This window comes from Mustela putorius, unplaced genomic scaffold, assembly GCF_011764305.1.
Source record: "Mustela putorius furo isolate JIRA1106 unplaced genomic scaffold, ASM1176430v1.1 tig00000083_pilon_pilon_pilon, whole genome shotgun sequence".
Classification (NCBI taxonomy): Eukaryota; Metazoa; Chordata; class Mammalia; order Carnivora; family Mustelidae; genus Mustela; species Mustela putorius.
Window position 1 is genome coordinate 31,681,660 of NW_025421273.1, and position 20,419 is coordinate 31,702,078.

The following is a 20,419-nucleotide window of genomic DNA, read 5'->3' on the forward strand; positions in this document are numbered from 1 at the left end:
CAGGATTCTGGACTTGTGGTCCAGAGTATATCTTCTTTGCCCACAGAGGAGGCATTTATGGTCAGTGAACCTGAATGCAGGATCAGCTGGATTTCATGCACATCGTGGAGGACTAGAAACACAGTGTGGCTGCCATCAGCATTGTCCCTTGTGAAGACCACCACATACTCGGTGCAAGAAGCTCCCCCTGCCGCCCCGCTCCCAAGTGGCCAGGAGGGAACTAGCCTTGAGGAACAACTCCATTCAAGTATATTTGTTCGTTCACTAATTCATTCATCCCCCAAACCCCGAAGAGCACCTGTATGTGCTATGGGTGCTGGATAATTTGTGCTCATCTGAACTCTCTTCCTGGGCAAGAAAGAGCTAGGATTTCTCCCAGGCTGGGCTTTAAGAGAAGCTGTGTGAGATGCAGCTGGCCCTTTGCTGAGGGAGCTGGTTTAGGAAATTTGGAATCGAGAGTCCACGTGAGGAAGCAGAGGGATGGAGCAGAGATGCTGTCAGAGGGGACATACAGGGGAACAATGGCTAGGAAGGAAAAGCTTAAGGACACCAAGTGGGCTTTAATAATATTTACAGCCCTAAGGAGTCTGCACGGCACTTCAGCATGGATTAGGATTGTTGTGATGTTCTTTGCTGTTCTCCTTAAAGAGAATGAGGGCGGAGAAGAGCAAAATCGGGGGGATATGATAGACCAACCCCTCCCCCACTTTTCTATTTAGCTAAAAAACATATAATGTTACATTTACCATCTTAACCATTTTTAAGTGTACTGTTCAGGACTGTTAAGTATTTTCACATCGTAGTGCAACAGATCTCTAGAACTTTTCATCTTGCAACACAAAAACTCCATACTTACTAAACACGAACTCCCCCTCCTCGCTCGCTCCCCCAGCCCATGGTAACCACCTTTCTACTTTCTGTTTCTATGACTTTTGACCACTTTAGATGTCCTTTGCCCAGCTCCCCTCCTTTTTTTTTTTTTTTTAAAGATTTTATTTATTTGTTTGACAAAGAGAGATCACAGAGGTAGGCAGAGAGGCAGGCAGAGAGAAAAGGGGAAATAGGCTCCCTGAGCAGGGAGTCTGATGCGGGTCTTGATCCCAGGACCCTGAGTTCATGACCTGAGCTGAAGGCAGAGGCTTAACCCACTGAGCCACCCAGGTGCCCCTGCCCAGCCCTTTTTAAAAAATCTGTGTCTAGCACAGTTCACAGACACAACATCCTCCCATTAATAACATCTCCATTTGCACAAGCATACACCCAGACACACATACACACACATGCACTCGTGCACACACACACACACCCAGGAAGAGAGCACAGGGAAGGGAGAGATGGCAGCAGGTACTCACAAAGCCAGCTCCTGGGTGTTGGGACAAGCCCTCTAGAAGTTCTGGATACTCCCCCAAGAACGTGCCCCCTTGTTGAGAATCACTGCTGTAGATGGAAAGAGTGCCCCCCAAAGCATAAGAAGCAGAGCAGAAACCAGTCACAACGTTTATTGAGCACTCTCAGTATGCAGAGTGCTGGGCAAAACACTGGGAGGAATTACAGTGGAGGCGGGCAGTTCAACAGCTATTGTCACATGCCTCACGATTACATTTTAACTGAATGGAGGAGATACATGTTAAGCATACGCAAACATGTGAGACCAACATATGGATACATGCATTGCTCATTCACCACCACAGTTTATCTTGCGAAATTACCACAGTAACCGGGGCGCCAGAAGCCACGGGGACACGTGGGTAAAGTAAACATCAAGGACACATTTGTGATTGACCGCACTGGTGATGTGTGGAAGCTACCCGAAAACACTAGAAAACATGAGGAACTTGGTGAATCAGTTTTCTTCACTGTAATAGGCCCCTCTAGTTCAAAATCAAATTAGGAATCCGTTGCAGCATGAGATAAAGGCGGTTGAGTCAACAAAGTACTAGAATAGCTTTATATTAATAAAAATGTTTCTTGAGTAAAATCAGTCTGTTGATAGTACCATTCCCAAAGCCCAGACCCAGATTCTGAAAGTTAATAGCATTTTTCGTCTTTCTAAAATGAGCTTCTATTATATGAAAGACCATGCAATGAATTTTAGTGAACGAAGGTATATTATTGTTCTGTATCCAGGAAATCTTATTTCTATTTTTATGTACTTTAAAAATTATTTTAAAGTAGTGTTGCCAGATAAAATACAAGATGTATGTTAGTGCATGGGGCATACTCCTGCTAAAAAAAAATTATTTGTTGTTTATTTGGAATTAGAATTCAACTGGGCAGCCCATATTGTTATTTGCTAAATCTGGCAGTCCTGTGTGAAGGTTAACACAACTTTGGAACTTCCAGAAGCCCGCAGTCATGGGGGGAGGGCCTAATTTATCTTTATGTATAAGTTAACACTGCCAAAGGGGAAGACTTCTGCTTCTGGAAGGAAAATTGTAGATTTTGTAGAATTTACTTAAATAATGGAGACAATTTCATGTCTTATTCCTTTGATCATTTAGCAGTATGTGCTTTAATCAGTTGAATTTTTACCTTGAAGTATTTGAGATGACTGGTTATAAATGCTAACATTACACTGTAGCCTGAGAAATAGAAAAACTAACACCTGGCTTGAAAAGTCCCCTATAATTAATGGTCAGGTCCTCAATTATTTTTCGTCTATTAGCACATGGCCATCCCACCCAAAAAATCAAAGGGTGATGCTGACATCTTATTAAGTTACACAACATCCCTTCCCCTATTCATGATCGCTCTTGCCAAGGTCTTCCCCTTTCTCCTTTCCACACCAGTTTTGTTTTGTTTTTTTTTTTTTTCATGATTGAAATCACCAACCTTTGTGCATCCTGAAGAATATCAGGCCTGGCACAGTGGATAGTCATAGTTGCATGAAAGCCAGGAAAAGAAAAGCTCACTTGTCAGTTGCTTGGAGGTATGGACACTATGAATTTCCTCCCTTCTTCCCTGTCTTCCTTCCTTCCTTATCTCCTTCTTTCCTTTTTTATTCCTACACTAACACGCGCACTTGTTTGTGTCAAAAATGCCTGTTAAAGTATTTAAGTGGTCAAGACAATGTTGTCCTGAAAAAAAGAAAGAAAAAGACAGAAGTGCTGGCAGAGCACATTGATAAATCCTATTCTAGAAATGCACTTCCTACTATCTAAATTTATAGCTCCTGTCTTATTTTAATTGAAATTTCTAAATTGGAGAAGAGATATTTCAACCTTAATTTTGTAAGGAAAATTTCACATGGAAATCTAGCTGTTGTGAAGGAATGTAAAATAACAATTACCGAATTCCAACGCCCATTCACTGTTTTTCCTTTTTTAAACACACGGAAGAATATATTTATATGTAAAGAACATACTTACAAATTAATACAATTACTGACAAATACATAGATTGAATTTAACGGGACAGAAAACTTTGACCTTCAAAGCTATTTGCGAATGGAATCCAAGTATGTCAGTTTTTCTTCTGGGACTGGCCACACATGTTTCTGTTTCCACCCTTGGACAGGTACACAGAGGTTACAACTTTCCTTTGTACCTGGAGTCTTTCTAGGAAAGAGGCAGTGCCAGATGAGTATGAGAAATTGAGGCAAAGAGGCCACGGCGTCCCATATTGCCATATAAAGGTGGAGTTAAGCGATATAGGTCATTAAAGTAGAAAAAAAATTCTGTATGCCTACTGGCTCTTAATGTTCACTATGGGAAGACAACATTCCACTCAGCTATTTGCCACACATCTGTTTTCTTTTTAGAAACATAAATTCCCAATTCATCAAAACAACATTCCTTATGCTGTTTTGATGACACCATAATGGCCTTCACCAACCTCAAAAGAAAAAGTCAGACTGTTGTCTTGCTTCAGAAAAATGGCCAGAAGAGGATTTGGTTCATGTTGCCTTTTTGTGGTCATGATGAGAGGGGTGGTTACAGTATATACATGATAGACTCACTCCAGGGGCAAAGCAAGGCTCCACACTTCTTCATCCGCAGATGAAGTAGAGCATAAAGCGGTGTCACTAGGGGGAGTGTGAGCCCACCTTGGGTGTTCTAGAAACTTCTAAAACTTAAGTAGGGTCCACATCTCCATCTGGACCATGTGTTTGGCATTGCCTTTTGTAGTGTGGGCCCTGTTGGACTCCTGTGACTGGCCTGTTGAGGTGTTTCTGATGGTGGGTGTTACTAAGCATTTCCTGCCTTGAACTGCCCAGAAACGAAGTCACAGACCTACTCTGCCGGCGTCCCCCTGGAACCAGGATGAAGGATGAAAAGCAGACCATGAACAGTTCCCACTGGTAATGGAATCTTCCTCCTCGTCTCCCCACCGCTGCCCACTCCTTCCTGTGGTGCGGGAGGCGGGTCCGGCTCAGGGGGGCGGCGCCGAGGCGCTCCTGTGGCTGTAGGAATACCGGGACAGAGAGGCCCCCACGGTCCTGCCTTCCTCCTCCTCTCCCACCTCTCCCCTCGTTCCTGGGGGACCGGGGTTGGGGCAGCAGGGGAAGGTGGCCATGAAGCCGAGGCGGAACCGTTTGTTCATGAAGCAGTAGATGATGGGGTTGACGCAGGAGGAGGTGTAGGACAGCAGGAGGATGAAGGAAATGGGGGTCCCCGAGAGGCGGCGCTCGGCCGAAGCCGTGTCATAGGCCCGCCAGGCGTTGGCGCTGAAGATGGGCATCCAGCACAGGAAGAAGAGGACCACGATGACCATGAGCATGCGGATCACCCGCTTCTTGGCCATCAGGTTGGCCGTGGAGCTGCTGCTCCTGATGCGGCTGACCCTGCCGCTGCTGGGTGTGGACAGCTGCTGGAGCTCCAGCTTCCTGCGGGGCTTGGCCTTCTGCAGGTAACACCCATCGCTGTCCTCATACCTGCCGCTGCTGCCGGTGCTCGGCTTCCTGTCTAGAGCGGCAAGTGACATCGCTTATTGTCGGGACGGCTCACAAGGGACAGACCCCCCCTCTATCAAGGGGATCAAACCAAACTGGAACTGAAGCAGGGAGAAGGCTTCCTTGGGCCTGTTCTGCTATCGTTAGGTACTGATCTACAGTACTCCTCTCCTTCAAAGGGAAAGTTGCTTAAAACTAGTAAAGTAATGTGAGGCGCCTGGGTGGCTCAGCCGCTTGAGCCTCCAACTCTTGGTTTCTGCTCAGATCTTTTTTTTTTTTTTTTTAAAGATTTTATTTATTTATTTATTTGATAGAGATCACAAGTAGGCAGAGAGGCAGGCAGAGAGAGAGGGAGGAAGCAGGCTCCCTGCTGAGCAGAGAGCCTGATGCAGGGCTCTATCCCAGGACCCTGAGATCATGACCTGAGCCGAAGGCAGAGGCTTTAACCCACTGAGCCACCCAGGTGCCCTCTGCTCAGGTCTTGATCTCTGGGTCTTTGGCCCTGCACTGAGACCAGAGTCTGCTTGAGATTCTCTCCCTCTCCCCCTACCCCTCCCCTTGCTTTCTCTTTCCCAAATAAATAAGTAAAATCTTAAAAAAAAAAAAAACCCAATAATATATAACCTATCATATACATAGTATATAGTAAAAACATATTTTATGCACATCAATTATAAGGATTAAAATGACTAAAGAATGAATATTCACACTCTTTCTTTCCCCACATTCTCAGGGGAAAGGTTCCTGCTTGATTGGTAAGCTTCCAGAATGCTTTTACTGGGAAACCTGGATAATGATCAAAAATCAACCAAAACCAAAGAAGCTCTCAAGACACGTAAATTCTGGTAGAAGAGCTGAGTGAAAGCATGGAGTGAGAAAGGCAAAAAGTTATATCAACAAAGGGCTAAATTTCAGTGGTTTGTGGGTTATAATGAGTGGGAAGAAGCTGGGCTTTGTAACTGCACGGTGACAAAGAAAGGGAGGAGAGAGTTTGGGGGATTAGAGTTACAATTCCCTTCGGTTGTGGAAACAGGAGTCCATTAGAATGCAACAGAGCAGACGGCAAGGGACACAAGGGTCCTCAGCTAATAATTGGGTATATGTCAGTTATGTCATTTTGTCCCATTCAGTACTGTTTTGAGAGGAACAATTTCTCCATTGTACAGATGAAGGAATAGGAAGACTATGTCTGGCGACTGTGCCTTATGACACAGAGTCTCCTAAGGATACTTTAAAATATCCTCAACATACACTCTGAGCGTATCTATTTAAGTTATAGGAAACAAGCTTTTGTGGTATTTTGGCGTAAACATACAGCAAAGAGATAGTTACCCCTAGTAGACTTCTTCTGGATAGCATCAAATTTTATTCCTTGGTAAAGTTCCAAAGAGATCAATCCGTACGCCACCATCATCACAATTCCAGGAATAAGAAAGAGGATGAGTAACAGGAATGTGTGCCTAATAAAATGAAAAGAAATTCAATAACCATCATCTCTAGTATTTCAAACTCGGATGGGGTGGAATAAATAGGGTTCATCTTCATTTTAACTGGTCTGAGCAAACACATTAATTACTAATATTTCATAACCTTGGAAATTCTATGTCTGGAGGTTCAGTCTTTTGAAGTTGTTCTCTCTCTCTTTCTCTCTCTTCAGATAAAGTCTCTTAGGAAGAACTAGTTAAGTTGGAAAAGGCTGGTGTGATTCTGTGCTTGAAACAAAGCTTCATGTAAAACCAATAAGAAATTAACAACAAAATGTATGTGAATAATCTCAGTAAGGCTTACCAAAAACATAAATAAATACTTATAAGAGCTTGTATTCATCGAGGACTTGCTGTGCTACCCACTAGGCTAAGCATTATATATATAATAATAACTCATATATATGTATGTAACATTAGATTCAACTCCCATAGGGACCCTTGAGATAGGTACTGTTATCATAATACCTATTTTATATGTGAGGAAACTAAGATTTACAGAGATTAAATCATTCACCCAGAGATACACCTAGTGGCAAAGATGGGATTTGAACCCAGGGAATACAATTCTAGAACCTGTGCTCTTAAGCATGACAATATACTATTTGTTGACTTTACAACGACAGAACCATCCAAAGCAGAGGGAGGAATGATGGATGACCTCTGAGGTTTTGCACAATAGGGTTTTCTGGCTATTTCTCCCCCATGGGCACAGTGGAGGGCTCCTTCTAGGGCGTGGTGGGGCAGAGCTGTGCTTTCTCTAAACACGTTTGATTCCTGAAGCCCCACAGGCTCCTTTATGAGTCTGGCCCCTAAATCATTTTTGCAGTCTGGCATGTGTAAGGTTACAGGATCAGGCCATAAAATAGTTAGAGGCTCACAGTGGCTGGGCCATTTCTCATTTCAATTGGACATGTTTTGATAAGATTCCTTTTCAAGTCTTGGAAATGTTTCTCTCATTTACAACATAACTTTGTGTGTGTGTTACTTGGTTGAAATGAAAAAAAAAAAAAAAAGGAAGGCAAAGAAAGAAGAGATTATCTCTATTTTGAGCCATTTTTGAATGTCGAGTTCCCTGATTCTAAAATATGCTTGGAATTAGTAAACATAATACCCCGCATTTGTATTTTTTAAAGATATTTAATGACATTTTCATACACATGCTCTCCTTTGAATCTTACAGCCACCCAATGAGGTAGATTAAAAAAAAAACACTATATTATTAAATCCTTGCATAGATAAAGAACCTGAACCTCAGTAATGTCTCTTGAACTTGTCTATCGTCAGTCGGCTAGTAAGCAAAGAAAGTCTTAGAATCTCGCCTGTTTATTTCTAGTGAAGTGTTCTATGCCAGCACCGTAGCTGTAGTCTAAAAACACACATACACACACACACACCACACACACATGCACAGGACTTGGGACTCATTCTCTGCTTTATCTTCAGTTCTTAGAAAAATCATAGCTCTTCAGATCCTAGCCCTTCAGTCCCTCCTCCCCACTAGACCATCCAGAGGGATTCTGCATAGACTCTGTATCTTCTAGTTTTGTGACTTGGAGCGACTCATCTTACCTCTCCATGTCTCCCTGTTTCATCTCCGTGTTTCATCATCTGCAAAATGGGGAAAATAACAGTACCTACCCTGCCTGGTGTTGAGGGAATTAATTGGATTCATATGTACATGACCTTTGAAACAGAGCACTTTAGTGTTTGCTATCACTGTTATCCTAAAAAGAAGTTAGCATAATCCTTCTCATAACCCGTGTCTCCTGGGCACAGACCTCCTCCAGTCACTCTGGACAATATATTCCCATTTTTACAAACACTGCAAACGATAGCAAGTTGCATTACACAAATAAACATCACACCGCCTTACCAGGACTGCTGCATGACGTCATTTGGCAGTAGGAAGCGGCACATATTTGCTGTCTGGTTGTTATTTTTGGTAAAAGGCACCAGGTTGCTATAAATTGGGTACGGAGTCATAATGGTAAAGGAGAGGCACCAGGTCGTGGCGATCACCTTCAAAGCATGGGATTTGGTCTGCCAGACCCGGGACTGTAAGGGTTTGCAAATCGCACTGTATCTTTCCAGAGATATGGCAACCAGATTAAAGGTGGATACGCTCACAGAGGTGCCTGGGAAAGGAACAGAGAAGTCGGTTATGATGGCTCTGAAATCCCAAGTTTATTTGAATGTTAGCTTAAGCATATCTGCTCGGCACAGGTTCGCTATCAAGGGACAACACTCAGAGGGTAAAGAAATATCATGTACCTGTATTTATTTTTTTTTAAGTGATTTTTTCCCAGCTTCATTTCAAAAAGGATTTAAGGCAACTGAAGAAATGTACTTACAAATACATCTGATTGCCAGTTTTTAGATAAGTTTATTGAACTTTGATTACAACCAAACTCCTTCCCAGGTTGAAGTTGCTCATTAATTAATAACCAACGGGAGGAGATACATTCCTCTCCTACACAAGAGGTTTCTGAGTCGCCTGGAGAGAAGCTCTCATTTTGAGCATAACCTGGAGTTAAATTGACCTAATAGCCCAGATTCTTAAGGACTGTGACCCTGAAAGGTCACAGGGGTCTGAGCTGGGGGCATTAAAACTCAGAGTTTCTAGTACAGACAGTTTTAAGAATGAACCATTATAAATTTGAAAAAGCAGTCTACTAAAAAAACACACAGTAAAGGAAGGATAAAGGGAGAGGGCTCCACGCCGTAACTAAAGGCTGCTCTCGGTGGGGGGACTAGAACTTCTTATTCTGTTTGGTTTTCTGTAGTTCTATAAGGAGCATGCATCATCAGTGAGAAAGACATCACAACAGCTCATTTATAGTGATGTGCTTAGGCATAGTCAAAAAGCTTAATTTTCTTTCATTTGTGTATTTGTTTGTGTATATTTATTATCATGTCTTACCGCCTTAGAATTCCCTCTAACTATTCATCCATGGATTCTGTCAGTTAATCTGATTATCTTTAGCATGATTTCTTAGACTTTAGGATTAATCTAAGTTGGGGAGAAGAAGCTCTTAGTCTGGGGCCTTTAATGGATATAAATAAATTCTCTGAAACTGTGCATAAAAATGTTCTTCTTCTAGGAGGGGAGACACCTACAGTATCCCTTAGAGACTTGAAGGCATCTACAAGCCAAAAAACATTAAATGAAAACTCATGTTCTGAGACAGGATGGCTGTGTTTTCCTGGACTCTACCCCAAGGAACTGATCACACTGAGATTACAGATACCCCCAGCATCTCCGGAGTCAAATCTGTATAATGGGCTCACTGTTATTATAAACCCCCATCAGGCAAGCACTCTTTCATTCGTTCCTCTTTGCCTTCTTCCCTTCTAGCCTTCTCCCTCTCTCTTTCTCCCTCACCGACTCCCTTCCTTCCTTCTTTTCTTTTTCTTTATTTGCCTGCTATAAGGAGTTTAATGAGTCTTAACTGTTAGCAATAGTATTGAAAAGAACCCAACATCAAGGGAAGAATAAAAATCCCTGGATTTAGAAATCCAACAAAACCATTACGGCATTGGACACAGCTTCAGAATTTTCTTGCTTTTACTATTCTTTTTCTTGAGGTGAAATATCACCAAACATTAACCATTTTCAAGCAGGCAATACTGTGGCCTTTGGCACACTTAGAGTGTTGTGCAATCACACCAGCCCTCATTTTAAGATTCCTTTCACAGACCCTAGTTAAGATTCTTAAATAATATTATCATACTATGGGTGGGCAATGAAAGCCAAAAGCGCAAGGAGAGGCTGGTAACCGTTACCGCTTCACTGTTTAAGCATGATCCCTTTCATTCGTCGACGAGGACGGACATTCTCTTGGTTGTTTGTCTGTGGCACAGGGATCAGTAATCCATCATTGTTGTCAGAGCTGGATCCCGCTGCCTCGATGGGGAGAAATCAAGGCTTTGAAAGCTTTCCAGTCATGGAGGATGGCCCCAGCCCAACTCAGCTCTGACCATGTTGTAAGGCCGGGGTCAGAACAAAAAACAACCCTCCTCCTTGAGGCTCGCACTCAGAAGGGAGAAAGCACAGGGCAATCTGGCAGCCAAAGAGGGCAGAGAGATGTCTTTGCTTGGCTTCAGGAAAGCACCAGCTGCTGGCAAACTGGGGCAGCATCTGTCCTCATCCGCCACTGTGGTGGCTCCTGATCTAGGTTCAAATCTCAGCTCTGTGGCTTAGCACCTGTGTGTCCCAGGGCACCTGGTTAACCTCTCTGTGCCTCTCTTTGCTCCTTGTTGAGTTTTTTTTTTGGGGGGGGCAGGGTGGGTTGGGGGATGGGATGGTGAGAGTAAAAGCACTTCGTACAACATCTGCTGCATCACAAATATCAGCTCTTGTGATTTTTATTTATCATCATCCTCATTTTGATTGGCAGAAGCAGAGAGCTGCGTGTCTTAGCCAGCCAGGGTGAGCTTAATGACTCACAGGCTCTGGGAGCAAAATCAGCTCCTTATTTAGTGCCAGAGGGCATGTTCTCTCTCTCTGTCTCTCTCTCTCTGCCCAAGAGGGTCCCAGCCCCTGGGGATCAGGCTGGGAAGTGAATTGTCCTCTAGGACAAAGCTGGTTTTCACATAGCCCCTGAGCCCTAAACAGAAAACCTTCCTCCACCACCCCCATCACCCCCAAAAGCCATGACTTGGCTTGGGCAGAACTCAAACTATGACCAATGGCTTCCAGGAAAGGACAGGGTCGCTTGAATCCTTCTTGCTTTCTAGCAGAATCCAGCAAAACCAACCTCTCCTATGGCTAATTAATAACTTATTCCACTCTGAGAAACTGACCTCTGAAATGGACGACTGGGGACTGACTTCTGGGGACGCATGAGGACCGACCCACCTTAAAGCCAGCACCTGCATCCTTGCACACAGTCCCACACAGCCAGATGTTTGTTTTGTTTTGTTTTGCTTTGCATTCAGCAGGACACCTCTGCTGAGGCTGTCAGAGGGTTGGGAAGGTCTGGGGCGAGCTCCAGAAACAGCCCCCAGGAGCAACTCACCCATGAAGTAGGTGGTGGTCTTGCAGACGGCACTCCCAAAGATGAAATCCTTGAGCAGGTTGGGGATGAGGTTGAACGGCATGCAGAAGAGGCAGAGCATGAGGTCGCTGACCGCCAGTGAGAGCAGAAAGATGTTGGTGACCGTTCTCATCCTCTTGTTCCGAATCAGCACCGTAATGACCAGCGTATTCCCCAGGACACTGAGCAGGAATATCAAGGAGTACAGAAGTATCTGCACGGCTGGCTGCCACTCTGCAAAGAGTAACGGGAACGAGACAGAGGGATGGAGGTTATGGGAGCAGAATGTGAAAACCTCAGCGCACAAAATGAATGGTGATTTCCTGCAGGTTATTTTTGTTGGTGGTGGTTTTTTGTTTTTTGTTTTTGTTTTTGTTTTTGTTTTTGCAAGGGTCTACGTCACTGAACCCGACTATTCCTCTGTCACCAGTATTTTGCAGAAACAAACCGAGGAGCGTACGGAGTGATCCCGTTGCTTCAGAGAGGTTGGTTTGTTAAAGAATCGCACAGGGAAGCACTTTTTCTTAAGAACAAAGCTTCTCCAGTGACTACTGGTTGCTTTCTTTTCCCAGCTGCTAAGCTTGATTTCACTTTAATCACTTTTTCACGCTGGATATCCCCCAAGAAAAGGTGACAGCTAGATTGTGACAGCACCTTTTCTGTGACGCTGGTAAGTTCCAGCTTTGACACTTGTACCCCCTTCTTATGACACTTCAGCTCCTCCTCCCTTGGCTTTTGCCCCCCCGCCCTTCCCCATGCCCTCTACCTCCATCTCAACTCTCCTGCGGGGAACAATTAGGATATTTGACTCCGTTCTGCTTTTTGATCTGTTATCCAAACTTGTGAACGTATGACTTTATCCAGCCTGGTCTCAAGAGGACTTTGTTATAATTTTCTCTATCAGCCCCATCTTTGTTGATTTCTCCCGCACCTTAATCATTTCCTGAATTAAAATAACAGTGTCTGGCACCTACCTTTAGAAGGATGGGGCTGATCCAAGCAGAAAAGTGTCTCATTTTCGATTCCCAGCTCACAGGGAGGAGTGATGTTGCTTCCATTCACAAGAAGGCTGTCGACCACATCCATCCTTGCCTGCTGTTCTCGAAGTGCTGGCGAGCTGGTGAATTGCTCACCCTCGGCTCATTCCTCTAATGACTGGAGAGCCTCCCGAATGCAACCTGCCGTGGGGGGGCAGGAAGGGAGGGAGTTCCAGGTGTGGGCTTTTGCAGCCATTCCTAAAGGCGACGCGAGTTCACCACGCTCAGTCCAGCCAGGCAAGCGCTTGCTCTCCTGTCTTGGAAAAGGCAGCTCAGGCAAGCCAGCCTGCTCCACCTTCCGAGCCCACCCCTCCCATTCCTGGGCCAGTCTTAGGGCCCTGAGCACAGAGAGCTTGACTGCGAGTTAACCCTTCCCAGAGTGTCACTGCTCTTATACACACTTGAGCACACACGGATACATATGCACAGACACAAACACACACGCTTCCCCGGTACCTCTCTCCTCTGTATAGGAACCTGTCACCAACCCAGACATGTGCAGAATAAAGCCCAAACTGGCTGTGTGACACAGGAACAATCAACACGGTAACAGATACGATAATGCACACCATCAGGACTGAAGGGCATGGAGGGACTGCGTTTCTACCTCCTTATATAAAAGCAATTAGTGCCTTTTTAGCTTTGGAACCGTGCCCAGCAATGTGTGTAGATATAACTGCCCGCTGGTTGTTAAGTTGTTACCAACCACAGTGTTATTTCTCGTGGTCTCTGCCCTTGTTAACTGAAAGGAGAGGGGGTGCATTCGGATATAGGGTTCCAGATGCTTATTATAAGAAAAGTTGTTCAGATCTTCCATTCATTCATTTATTCATTTGTCCATTCATTCAGCACATATTCATTGAGAGCCAACCATTTGTCAGGCGTTCTCTAAACACAGAAGCGAATAATAAGCAAGATCCTTTCAGATAGTGTTAAGCACCATGAAGAAAAGCAAGCCAGATGATGCAATGGAGAGGAATGGATTGGGGTCACTAATTTAGGTGAGGTGGTCAAGAAAGGCCTTCTGAGGGAGAGGACCATGATCTGAGACTTGGAAGACAAGGAGGAGGAAACCTAGGGAAGATCTTGGGGAAGCTTCTTTCAGGCAGGAAGAATGGTGTTTTTGGCAGCAGACATAGCAAGTGCAAAGGCCCTGAGGTGAGAATGAGCTTGACCCCTTTGGGGAACAGGTAACAGTAGGAGTGAGTGAGTGAGGGGCAAACAGTGAGAGGTGAGATGAGAGAAGAAGACTGGCCTGGGGGTCTGGGTTTTCTGTGTAGCTCTGTTGCCCTCCAAAGTCCCTCAGTGTCACCACATGATAGAGCTAATATTGCTAGATATCTCTGGGAACCCTGTGTACTGACAGCTCTCTCAGTTGACAGAGCTACGCATTGCATCTTTGCTGAATGCAGATGAACTAACTGGCATTTTTGCTGTGGAGGCTGAGGATGTGGGCTGGGAAGATAGAGTAGCACCTAGAGTGACAAATAAATCTCCCTCTCCCTCTGCCTGCCTGTCTGCTCTCTCTCTCTGACGAATTTTTTACTTATTTACTTATTTATCTGTCAGAGAGAGAGAGAGAGAGAGAGAGAGTGCATCCGTAAGCAGGGGGAGCTGTGGGCAGAGGGAGAAGTAGGCTTCTCACTGGCAAGACGCCCAAGGCAGGACTTACTTGATCCCAGGACCCTGGGATCATGACCAGAGCTGAAGGCAGATACCCAACTGATTGAGCCACCCAGGAGTCCTAATAAATAAAATCTCAAAATCTTAAAAAACAACAACAACAAATTATACTTATTAATTTCCTCCTATGCAGGAGGAAACTGAGACTCAGAGTGGCTTGGTGATTTGCTGGTGAGAACCAGTGCTGGATACCCCCTAGGGGACCTGGCATACCCATCCTTCCTTTACTTCCTGCAGCTTGGAACCTTCCTTGTTATCCTAGGAGCATGTAGCCCATTTGTTGCCAGGACCCTCCCCTCTGCTCCTCCTTCCTGCCACGTGTCCTGTCAGCTGAATCTTTCCAACGTGCAGACCGATGTGGACCCTGCCCACTAGGAGGGGACCCAGTGCTGCCCAGTCCTGGTCCTGGAAGGCATGAAGGTTCAGGTTTTGAGCCCTGGGAACAGCTAAATGTCACCCTCCTGCTCTTCCCAGCTGCTCAGCGGCTCTAACTGGGCAGACATCCCTAGTGGTAGAGGGAGCCTCCTGTTGAGTCACGTCACCCCCAGAGCTGCCCTGAGGTTCCCTCCCTCCGTCCCTCCTTTCCTCTCTATTCCATTTCTGTCCCAGGGTTGGCAGGAAGCGACAGGGAGGGGCGGGGAGGGCATATGAGGGTGGGTGCTGGCGATACTCTGAACTCCCCAGGAGTGAGTGTGGCATATTTGGGTGCTGTGCTTTACGAACTTCAGTGCACATCTGAAACACCTGGTTTGTACTTAAAAAAAAAAAAATCTGAGTTTTCCAGGCTCTTCTCCCAGGGATTCTGACCCTTCAGCCCCAGACCTGGGAATCTGCTATTTTTATCCTGCATCCCTGGTGATTCCAAGGCCAGTGATCTCAGGGTCACCTCTTCTGGGAAGCTCCCTGGACCCCATTAAGAGCATGAACACAAGCATCAAGCTGTAGGAACCCAAGCCTGGCCCTCCAGCTGTGGAACACAGACTACTTACCCTTTCTGAGCCTCAGCTCACTCAGCTCTAAAATGGGGATAACACAGTGCTACCCATAAACAAAGCAGTACATGGAAAGCACTCAGAACAATGCCTGGAACATAGTGCCGGACGCTTATTATTAGTGGATAAGTAAATGCTAAGGGATACTCTATTTATTCCTGTTATCACGGCCAGGCGAAAAGGTCTGTGTCTCTAGTACTTGGGCACAGTGATGGACGTAAAGGACGTGTTCGGGAAATGTGAATGAATCCAGAGTGGAAAATTGACAGAACCAATCTTTCATTGCTTATTCTACCTTTTTCTAACCCTATTATATAGGTTCTTTTCCTGGCCAGCTCTGGATTTTTCACTCATGAATTTCTGAGCCCGTGTTACATAAGAATTAACCCGGAAAAGGGAATTCCCACGAGAGCTGTTAAGAGTTTTCGAGGGAGGAAAGGATGCATTTTTCAGGGTATTAGTCCTTATTGCTTTCCTCAGCACACATTTATCATGAGTTTCTAGGTGCCTGGCAGTGTGCTAGGTCCGGGGGGAGATAAGCTATGAGCAAAGCTGGTGGAAATCCTGCCCTCCTGAAATCCTTAGTCTGCCGTGGGCGACAGGTGATTATTAATAAACTGGGCAAAATGGAAGTGCCCCTCTCCCCTCGGAGCCTATCCTGGGATCAAGGAGAGTTCCAGGCAAATTGATAATTTACTAAATTGAGCTGAAATGGTTTAAGTGCCCCCCTCTTCAAGGCACGCAATCCTGAGCAGCATAAGCCCAGTGTCTCCCGCGCTCCCCAAAGATCAGAGTGGCTCGGTGATTTGCTGGTGAGGACCAGTGCTGGGGACTCTCTTCTCCACCAAAAGCTAGAAAGACAGACCATGAGCAACCTCCCCTGGTTCTTAGGAAAGGAAATCGGTAGCTGCTCCCTAAACCGTTCTCCATCTTAAGGAAGAATTGTTCTAAAACACCAAAAAAGATTTCTATGTATATTTTCCTCATCATCACATCACTCACACAATTATGGCAAATTTTGTAAATAAAGAAAAAAAGATACGTGTCATTATAAGAGTCATGAAATTTTGGGTCCTCGCATGATTTATTCTCAATTGTGCCACTTTCAGAGACACAGTCCAGAGCCTGAGGAAATTGTACGTCGTGAGGTACCTGACTCACAGGGCACCTTGACATTTCTAAGAATTCTCTTGCTTCTCCTCTGCAATTTCCCCCCTCACTCTGCTGCTTGGAATGTGGCAGCTACTGCCTCAAGATAATGCCCGTTCACGTTCCTAATTCCTCACTCTCCTCCTGAGTACAGCCAGACCACTGCCTTGGAGGGCTCTCCTCTTTTCCTTCCTCTGGGCATCCCCAAACTTCTAGAACTGAATGACTGAGCTGGATGGGTCTAGGTGTGGACCCCTGCTCCCTGCAGAGAATGCAGACACCCCCCCCCCACCTCCCCGCCGAAGTTCTTCTCCCACTGCCTGGGTTTGGGCAATCTGCTTTGCCTCTCTCAAACGTGATTTCTCACAGTGGTAAACCCCGCCACCCCCCTCCCCAGCAGAGGACGGCTGAGACATCACAGGTCACCCTGTGTGTAAAGCACCCAGGGGAGTGGTTGGCGTGTCACAAAGGTTTGGCAAAGGACAATAGCCTTCATTTACCCTATTTCATGTCGTTAGGAGCATTACAATCATCTTTAATGCTACTGCCTCAAGATAATGCCCGTTCACGGCTAGGTAGATATTCTTCCAGCCTTTCCCTCCTAATACATCTTCTTAAAAGCAAATTTGGAATCATATTCTATGTATGGTTTTCATCCTACTTACTGCGTTTTGAAAATGGAGTTTCAGTGAAAAATTTGAAAACGAGAAATAGAAATTTTGCGAGGTTTGGAAGAAATGTGTTTACTTTTTAAAACGTTAGGTAAGAAGAAAGTAGGAAAAAATCGATAACCGTATTACCCAGAGGATTTACAAAGTGTTTTGCACACATACTATTTCGTATGTTCATTTTTTTTAAACTATAGCATTATTTCAGTGTCATGTTTTATTTCTTCTCCATAGCGTTATGTTACACTGATGTCTAGTCTTTCATTAGGAATATGTACTGCAGGGTCGCCTGGGTGGCTCAGTTGGTTAAGTGTCTGCCTTCAGCTCAGGTCGTGATCTAGGGGTCCTCGGATCGAACCCCATGTGGGGCTCCCTGTTCAGAGGGGAGTCTGCTTCTCCCTCCCACTCTGCACCTCACCCAGCACCACTTGTTCTTTCTCTCTCTCTCTCTCAGATAAATAAAATCTTAAAAAAAAAAAAGAATATGTACTCCAATTTACTGACATATTTCCATATAGTTAGGTATTTTGTTATTTTTCTTAACCCCCTGTTTCTGTCAGTGACATTGTAGTGAACACATATGCACACATTTGTGTGGCATTTGACACACCTTGGCAAAGTCAGAGTTGCCATTAGCCTACTTTGGGGACAGCATTCACGCTGGATGCACTGGCTAAGCCACGTCTTCACGCTGCCAGTGCAGTGTGCAACCCCTCCTGCACGGGTAGCCCGTGGCCTGGGTGAATTGCTTTCCGAAAGATTGTACTCATTGACAAAGCTGCTATTTATAAGTATTCCTTATACTTTGATCAGCATCTGAGAGTATCAGCACTTGCCTTTTGCTATTTATAATTGAAAAAGGGCACCTCATTGTTTCTATTTGTGTGTCTTTCATGACCAAAGACGCTTCTTGTTTTCCATGAGTTTTGTGACCAGTTGTGTTTCTGTCTTTCTTTCTTTTTTTTGCTATTTATATAAACTTAAGATAAACCAGAGCGTCCTTTATGAATTGTTTATATACTTTGCCCATTTCTTTATTTGATCAAAAAAATGCTTGTTGAACTACTATGGGGCGGGAAGTGATACAGGTTCTCTTCACAGCACGGAGCTCCCTTCTCTGGGCTCTCAATCGAGTGCAGGACACACAATAAACAAGTAAATAAGCGGAGTCCATAATGTCAGAGAGTGATAAGTGCCATGAAGGAAAACAAAGCCAGAGGAGGGAGTTGAGAGGGATAGGTGATCAGAGGAGGTGACACTGGAGCAGAGATCGGAATGAATTGAGGGAATGAGTCTCACGACTCCCTGGGAGAAGAGCATTCCAGACAGGATATTTATTGTGGTCTTAATGCTTTCCTCATTGCTTGATAGGAACCCTACTTAAACAGATAATGATGTTTAACTTACAAATTGCTGTCATAAACTGCTGAGTGGAATAGAGACTGCTTCCCTTTTTCCCTTTTTATATGGTAATTGGATCCCCAATTTTTAATTGGGTACATGGCTGCTTAGAATTAATGCAGTGTTTTCCATTCTCCTCTTCAGCTAGACATGGCTCCATGACAAGTTCTGTCCAATGGGATGTAGGAAGACACAAATGTGCAGCTCCTGAGACCTATCTTTACAGAGAGCACGCATACCCTTTTCTTTCTTCTTCATCTTTCCTCTGGCTAGGATGAAGATGTGGTCCCCGGAGCTGGAGCTGCCATCTTGTATTCTGAGGAAGTGGGTGGTTCAGTATAGCAGAACAAGTTATTAAAAGGAAATCTGGATCCTTGATGGTCTTAATACTTATACACCAGTTAGCCCTGGATTACTTACCTTTACACTTCATTTATGTGAGAAAGAAAAATAAATTTACTTTATTAAGCCAGTGTTATTTTGGGTTTTCTGCCTCTTGCAGCTTAATCCTAACTAAAACACTGTGAATTAAAGTCTGTGCATCTTAGTTTCTGAGGTTGTCTCCCACCACCTCACACCTGTATGCAGGATACATCATGGTGGCTTTCACTTCACAAACTTCAGAGCATTCTTGAGGGTCCAACGTTGCCCCATCTTCAAGCAGTCTTCTCCAGTTTACAGCCCTCATCACTCTGCCTTTTCCCCTTCACTGCCACAGCCCTCCCCACGGATCCCACTCACTGGGACTTAACCAAATTGTCTTGTTCTCAGGTTGAAGATTAATTTCTGCCCCAGTTTTCCCCTTGTCCTCATCTCTCCATCTCTGCTATACCCTAGTCCATGGGATCCTCATCTCTCACATGGAGAATTGTTGTAGCTCCTATAACTGATCTTCCCACCCTCCCTTTGACTTCTCCGATTCCTCTTCATGCAGTCACTTGAGTGGACAGACCAGGATGTCACTGCCTACCTGAAACTCTCCAACTCAGTAAAGCCCTGAACAAATGGCGCCTGCCTCCCTTCATGGCTTCATCTTACACTTTTCCTCATCCCCTTCCCCAATTTGTGTGGGCCAGACACGCTTTCTCCTCCCTCCCCCCGCGTCCTCGGGGCCCACTCTCTTCCCTGACCCCCAGAGTGGGCGGCACAGGCCCCGCCCACTGAGAAGGAGCAGGCTTCCCGCCAACTCTCTGCTTGGACCCAGACTAGAACAAGAGCCCCTGTTGGATGTTCAGACGTCTTCCAGATCTCTTCTTTCATGTATTCTGCACTTCCACAGCACTTACTCTTGCCCCACTAGCCTGAAGCTTCACGAAGACAAGGACCGTGTCTGACCTGCCCATCGCTTCGGTAATTCTTCAGCATAAGCGCCCAGCGTCATTCCATAAAACCTTATGAAATTATAAGTCTGTGTTATTATTGTTTCCTTTGGAAGATGAGGAAGATACATCTCTGAGAGGCTGTAAAGGCAGCATTAGGACTCAGCCCCAGGGAGGATTGGTGTCAACATCTATACTCATTTCACTTCAGGTCCACAGCATCCATTTCACTCTAAGGACAGCCATGTCTGAGGGACAGAGACCGGCATCTGGCTGACTCCCACTCCGACCTGCCTCTCTGCAGAGTTGCCCAGGGGCTTGGGAGGCTTTAAGACTCAAGGGCATGAATCTCAGAATGGGATTCCTTAGCACTTGGCAGACACTCGGGGAGACACTTGTGGGTGCAGGCTGTGGTAACCTGAGAGTCAGCAGGAAGACAAGAGTCCTCACTCCTCCTCAAGCGCTCTGAGGACCTCTCAGAACCGGACACCGAAAGGCTCCTGCTGTGAGGTGAACACATGAGGATCTTGTGTGTGTCTTTACTGTGCCATCTCCACTGTCTGGCCTCCACCGGGTTCCACCCCGACCTTCATCCCTCAGAATTTCCAATTTCTCATCCATAAAGCACCCATCATAATATGAACCTCACAGAGTCGAGTGGGGACCACACAGGATGAGACATTTGTTTGAAAGCTCTGTAGGAACTCTGGAGACATGTGTGAGTGATAAAAGCACCACCCACTGAGCACGTGCTCC

The 20,419-nt window shown here is 45.2% G+C and overlaps 1 protein-coding gene across 1 annotated transcript; it reads right to left on the minus strand.

Moving 5' to 3' along the window:
* Nucleotides 1-1,490: 1,490 nt before the first annotated feature.
* On the minus strand, nucleotides 1,491-12,960 carry CCKAR (cholecystokinin A receptor). The gene is made up of 5 exons (XM_004762652.3): nucleotides 12,389-12,960; nucleotides 11,397-11,648; nucleotides 8,252-8,513; nucleotides 6,224-6,351; nucleotides 1,491-4,904 (listed from the first exon to the last, which is right to left on the minus strand). Exons 1-5 carry the CDS (start codon nucleotides 12,498-12,500, stop codon nucleotides 4,372-4,374), a joined length of 1,287 nt encoding a protein of 428 aa, XP_004762709.1. The 5' UTR covers nucleotides 12,501-12,960; the 3' UTR covers nucleotides 1,491-4,371.
* Between the last annotated feature and the right edge of the window lie 7,459 nt (nucleotides 12,961-20,419).

Coding starts and splice junctions, on each gene's coding strand:
- CCKAR (XM_004762652.3), bottom strand. CDS start 12,500: ATGGATGTGGTCGACAGCCTTCTTGTGAATGGAAGCAACATCACTCCT. Junction 11,649..12,388: donor TCAGCCCCATCCTTCTAAAG/GTAGGTGCCAGA, acceptor TACTCTTTGCAG/AGTGGCAGCCAGCCGTGCAG. Junction 8,514..11,396: donor GACCACCACCTACTTCATGG/GTGAGTTGCTCC, acceptor TTCCTTTCCCAG/GCACCTCTGTGAGCGTATCC.